The sequence below is a fragment of the Watersipora subatra genome, chromosome 11 (assembly GCF_963576615.1).
Source record: "Watersipora subatra chromosome 11, tzWatSuba1.1, whole genome shotgun sequence".
Lineage (NCBI taxonomy): Eukaryota > Metazoa > Bryozoa > Gymnolaemata > Cheilostomatida > Watersiporidae > Watersipora > Watersipora subatra.
In genome coordinates this window covers 42894360-42900359 of record NC_088718.1, presented here as the reverse complement: position 1 = coordinate 42900359, position 6000 = coordinate 42894360, and the positions used below count along the sequence as shown (strand labels likewise).

Below are 6000 nucleotides of genomic sequence, written 5' to 3'. Positions count from 1 at the left end.
TTGAAGAAATATAATGATTGCAGTACACTGAGTCTGATAGAGTGTATATTTGTTATTAATAGAAAGACAAATGGTTTTATTGTAAAGCTCTTTTTGCTGAGGAAAAGCTTTTTAGAGCTTTATCTGTTTCTGATCCTTCATTACTAAGACTTTCAATCAGTGTCTCATCAGAAACTAATGCCCTATCAGCAGCCGTTTAATATTTCTCAGTTTGTTAGAAGTGCTCTCAGTATCTCGGTGATATATCAACAACTAATACTCTAATCAACTTAAAACCTTGGAATTATACCCTAAATTTATTGCGCACAAAGCGACCAAAAGTTTAATGCGGAAACAAACAAAGTGAACCCGCGCGCCTGAGTTTACTCGGTAGGAACGCGTGGGAAACAATTCCCGAATTCTCTCAGAGGAAGTGTTTAAATAAGCTAATGTCAAAACTGTTGCTCATCAAAAGGCGCATCAGTCACCATCCTTGAAAGACCCGGTCAACGGCAATGATGGCCAACCTATATATGCTCAACCAATGAAATTCCACCAGTTCATAATATCTCTCAGATGCAACCTTCTAGTGTTCAGATACTGGTTACAGATAATTGAAGAAAGGAAGGCGTCTGGTGAAGATATTGCTATAGATGAGGAGTTCATATCTGATAGTTCCTGTCCCGTAGCACAGACCTACCTCCAATGCAGTGTTCATGCATGTAATACAGAGATTATGAGAGCTCTTTTAGGTATGCACCAATAGTGATAGCTGACCGCTATATTCATCTGGTGATAGTCTCGTGTTTGTTTAATTGGTGTGAGAGCTTTAAGGGCATTGTGATTATTTTTAATACTATGCTGAGCTGGTGAATACTGCGGCGCTATAGAATGTGTTTGCGTCAGAACCGCTTACGCTGGTCTGCTGCTATGTAGCCTTCAATATAACATCTAGATCCTTGGCCGTACATGCAATGTTGTGAGGGGTGGTGCTGTAGTGTCAAGGTCAAGGAGTTATGGAGAGGATCAGGCAGGAGCAAAATATGGGATACTGTTTATCTGTCACTGTATTAGCAGTTTTGCTAACAGTAGAAATGCCGCCTCTTGCTAGGTTATTCTATGATCTAAGTACATGTAGGATCTCTTGTTTCTAAAATATAGTGTGTATACAATAATCTTCTGTTTAGGCAGTTAATCAAGACCGGCAGCCCCTTCAGGAAAAAATGAAAATCTCCAAAATAAAGACAAACAGACTCCTATTTAATAAAGTAACTTTTTTAATAATCTTAAGCATTTTCATTTTTCAATAAGTTCATCAGACAAATTTGAGGGTCTGAGGGTGTTTAAGAAGCTGAATGAAGGTCGCCTCTGTTACACTTCACAAAACATAACAGGAAAACAACAAGCTGCGACGACTCCTATCACAATGATGCTCATGGAGGGATTTCACTGGGCCAGAGCATAAAAGAGATTTGTGTATTTTAGTGTTTTGGTTTATTTTCTTTAATTGCTAAGTTTTTATGAGTATAACTAAAGCTGAAGGAATTCATTTTGAAAAATGTGTAGGTGGATTTAGCTTGACCTGAGGTGTTCTCATGAGATTTGATCGCATCTCCGATTAACTTTTTCATTATTTTGTAAAGCTACCTTTCATCCTTAGCTAAAACCATAGATGTAGATCAGCAGACGATAACGCTATAGTCTAAAAGTTATAGAACGTATTCACTCATTCTGTATCGTTGATTTTTCAAAGGTGATGAGGCATTGACAAGGTGGCTGTTTGGTAGGTTGTCCAATATGGTAAATTTTCACCATAAAATATTGGTCTGAGGCTAACTAACAATCATTGACATAGCAGATGCATGTACAGCTAGGCCCATTTGATGGAAGGCAATTAACTGAACAATGTCTTCTATTTTCTAAATCGCTTTCACGCCTTCACCTAGTAAGAGCTCATCAAAGTAATAGAATGAGGAGAGGTGGAGATACACCGAGTGCAGAGATGATGTATCGATTTCTTTGTATGTCTGAATTTTAAAAACATTTCACAAGACATAAAAGAAATCAGATGTCTGGTGTAACATTTTCCTCTGGAAACTTAAATGAATTTCTCAAAGTAACAAATTGCCATTCATGTTACAGCCAGCGTGGGATATAACGGGTAAGTTAGCACCTAATTGCTACTGCACTCACTGCTGCCGATATAACAGCTTATGCTGGGCTGGTTCTTGCCCTCGCTCGCTGCCAGACACCACTTATCATTAATTTATCAATTCTTCTCACTTGTCTTTTCCCTTTGATAGTTTAAGATGTTTGATTGACGCATTTGCGTATACTACAGGTATGTCATGTAAGCGTTAGTATCGAAGTATAGAATTACTGAAGCCCATTATAGTAGTACAGTTTTTATTGATGATTTATTTGCAATATCTCTTCGCCTGTCTTACAAAAAAGATTACGTAATGTTTCATTGCCTTCTTTTTGTATGCAATAATCTGGGCCACAGCACATCTGAAGGCTTTTATTACCTCTGCATTTGCTTCCACTTTAATGTATCTCAGATTTAATTGGGTTATTGGCACACCCAAGGTTGTAGAAAAGGTATTTGAGAGCGCTGAAATATGGAGAGCTGATCTCATTAAGTTTAAAATTTCTATAAAATGTGTAGATATGTAAGGGATGAGCTGTGATTTTTGCATGAAAGAATAGCTTCTCACTGTGATTTATAAATATTCTATCGACTAGGAGGGCCTTTCAGCGTTTTGTGCCCTTTTTTGACACTGATTTGACCTTGTCTAAAAACAACTCTTGTTAAAGGTTGGCTTGCAACAAAATTCACATTACAGTTATTTGATATGAAAAGATTCACCATGTCTTACTCTGTTGTGTTGTAGGTGCCAAATATGTGGGAATGCGATTATTAGCTCTTAAAAGCTAAAAAACGAAAAGTTAATCGCAGCCACACGAGACCGCCATAGTTTGGATTCCCTTTCCAAAACGGCTCAAATGTGACGTAGCTGTGGTAGATGGTTTCTGTTTACACTTTCATGCAACCTTATTCGTCGAAATATTTTCACAAATATACTTCATGCATTCAATAAAATCATGTCTATTGTTCTTACGCGTCTGTTTTATCGTCATTGTAATGCTGTCACTTTTAGCAGTGATATCTTATAACTTACTGTAAAAATTTGTTTAATTTTTTAACCTTATCTCGAAGGAATTCATATCATTGTCTGATAATCATGACGAGCCTGTTGGTCACTTGTGATAATTGAAAAGTGTTGCAGAAATTATTTGCGCAGTATTGGGTCACATGATCAGATTACGACTTGCCGATTAGACCAAACTGAAACAAAACTGTAAAGTAGCGAGCATCTATATTTGATACGGGGTCTTCGGTAAAACCCGAAGTGTTTGTCATAAACTAGTGCTACGATAAGTTTTATATTGAGCTTTTTATTGGCCTTTCAATTCACGTGAGAACATCACGTGACAAGACAATAACCAAACTGTCATGGCTACGTCAGAGAAATAAATGGATTCCAATCTATGGCGACTATTCGTTTTTGAGCTTTAAGAGCTTGTAATCACATTTCCACATATTTGGCACCTACAACACAACAGAGTAAGACATGGTGAATCTTTTGATACCAAATAACTGTAATGTGAATTTTGTTGCAAGTCAACCTTTACGCCTGTTTGAAACATCAGTGGTTTTACATAATATTGTACTGCTAGTATATGAACTTTTAGGTTTTACAATGATGGCAGCCATATTAAAATATATGCTAGTTCAGTTAAAAAGTGATGAGTAAAAAATCGTTAGTTTCAAAAGTGTACATCTATAACAGGGTTTTCCGATTGGGTGTGCTCGAACCCCTAAGGAGCGCGAACTGTTGCTCGGGAGATGCAAGAATTAATCCTGAAGTCGAAAAAAGCATACTTATTAACACTTGCACTTGTCTACGCGAATCCGGATTTTCATCTCTTTTATATATTCAAAATAAATATCATAACGTCATCAATTCTGAAAATGATCCATGCATTTCACTTACTCACAGGGAAACACATTTCGATTAGATAAAAGCAGAAAAGAGGCAGGAAAAGTCAAAGATCATAAAGCGAGCTGTTTTTTATATGTTGCTGCAGTGTGAAAACTTTAGACACCTCTTAAAATAACCTTCCAATAACATATTGTTTTCATATATTCCACATGTTTGTGTCATGTTTTGAGTCTTATTGTTTTATTAAAAACAAGTGGTGTGAGATTACCCGTTTGATTGCCCGTTGTAGATGCTTCAACGATAAAAATGAAAAGGGAAGGGCTGATCTATACGATATGAATACATGTAATAGTTGTTAGTAAGCACACCTTGTTTCTTGAAGATGAGGGAGCTGATGTGAATGCTGCTAACAGTTTAGGAGAGACAGCTCTCTATTTAGCCTGTGACTATAGTGAAAAGGATAGCCTGAGAGGTGTACGACAGGAGGTAGTCCAGTATTTACTGAAACATGGAGCTAATGTGAACAAGCCTGACGACAAAGGTGTGCCAAATTTGAGAATAATCTTCTCTTTCTTTGTGTTGTGACAACTTCAAATTTTTTGTTGTGTTTCATGAATTTTTAAAGGTTGACTAGCAATAAAATTCACATTAAAGTTATTTGGTATCAAAAATTCACCATGTCTTACTCTGCTGTGTTGTAGGTGCAAAATATGTGAAAATGCGATTACAAGCTCTTAAAAGCTCAAAAACGAACAGTTACTCGCAGCCATCATGAAAACGTCGTAGGTTGGAATCCTTTTGTTGCAAGTCAACCCTGTTAAAACTTTTGAACTTTTGTTCATCTCCTAACCTCTTAATGATTTGGATGGTATAACACTACCAGCCATGGTGGATGCTCAAATACTGGCATTTTATTTTCAATCTCATCCCAATGCTTAGTAATTTTAATAAATCGTATTTTGTTTTAATTTGTTTTTAATTTGTCTAATATTATGAAAGTGGAGCCAAACCCTACCATGAATGTGTTGGTATCCTTACATAGCATTGGTGAATTTGGATAGTTGACTTATTGTTTGCAAAAGTAATTTCCTTACATTTTTTGCTATCAAAGTTTATTTGTTATTTTGTCGGGTTTGTGTTGCATTTTGTGAAAATGGTTTTCATTGATTGAACATTTTATCTTTAAAACCATTGATTTAAGGCTGGTTCAAGCTGTATTGCCATAGGTTTGGAATATTTTTTGAATATGTGCATGTAAACGGATGACATCGCCGAGGCAATGTGACATGTTAAAAAACATGAGCTCTGTCAAACTTTACTGACATTTCACCAAGCATCTCCGATTGTCAGTGCAATGTGCACCGCTTTGGCGATGGTTATTAGCTGTCGCGAACTGTCTAATACGTATTTCCCTTCCATGATAGTTGCTGTGTTACTAGTATTTCGTCAACCCTGTTGTGAAAATTGGTGTATATCGCAGACTATTCGGTCATGTAAACACAGATGGGTTTGTGATAGAGTGAACAGTGTTATCACAGACGATTGCTGATCTATTGTGGAATTAATGCTGACAGGCTACGATACAGCGTGAACCAGTCTTCACTCAGCGGTGAAAACCATTGATTAAGCTAGCGGTGTGGAGTACCTAAGATTCTGCTGAGCCTATGGTACATTTTTACTTTCATGGCCTTCTGGTTAGTCTTACTATCCATTTAAAAAAGCTCACATTTCTATCATTTAGGATCAACACCGTTGATGCGGGCGTGTGCCAGTCACAATTTGAATCTAGCAAAGATCTTATTAAGGTCGGAGGCTAAGCCTGATTATATAGACTGCAATGGAAACAGTGCCCTCCACCTAGCTCTGCTCGGACATGACTCTTTCACCAAAGCAGGGTAAGACAAATGCTGATGCCCGTCAGTCTGGTGAACTTTAAATTGAGATGAATTGTATCATGTTATTTATCTTTCTCGTAATTAAATTCAAATATTTCATTTGGTGTTGCAGTACTGTG

General features: G+C 37.0%; 1 protein-coding gene across 1 annotated transcript in view; it reads left to right on the top strand.

The window, feature by feature from the left end:
* Positions 1–615: 615 nt before the first annotated feature.
* LOC137408292 (putative ankyrin repeat protein RF_0381) overlaps positions 616–6000 on the top strand; it is a 47062-nt gene continuing 41677 nt past the window's right edge. Inside the window, exons 1-3 of the mRNA XM_068094753.1 lie at positions 616–731; positions 4369–4527; positions 5728–5881. Coding sequence (XP_067950854.1) covers positions 716–731; positions 4369–4527; positions 5728–5881 — 329 coding nt within the window. The 5' untranslated portion in view covers positions 616–715. The remainder of the gene's footprint in view (positions 732–4368; positions 4528–5727; positions 5882–6000) is intronic.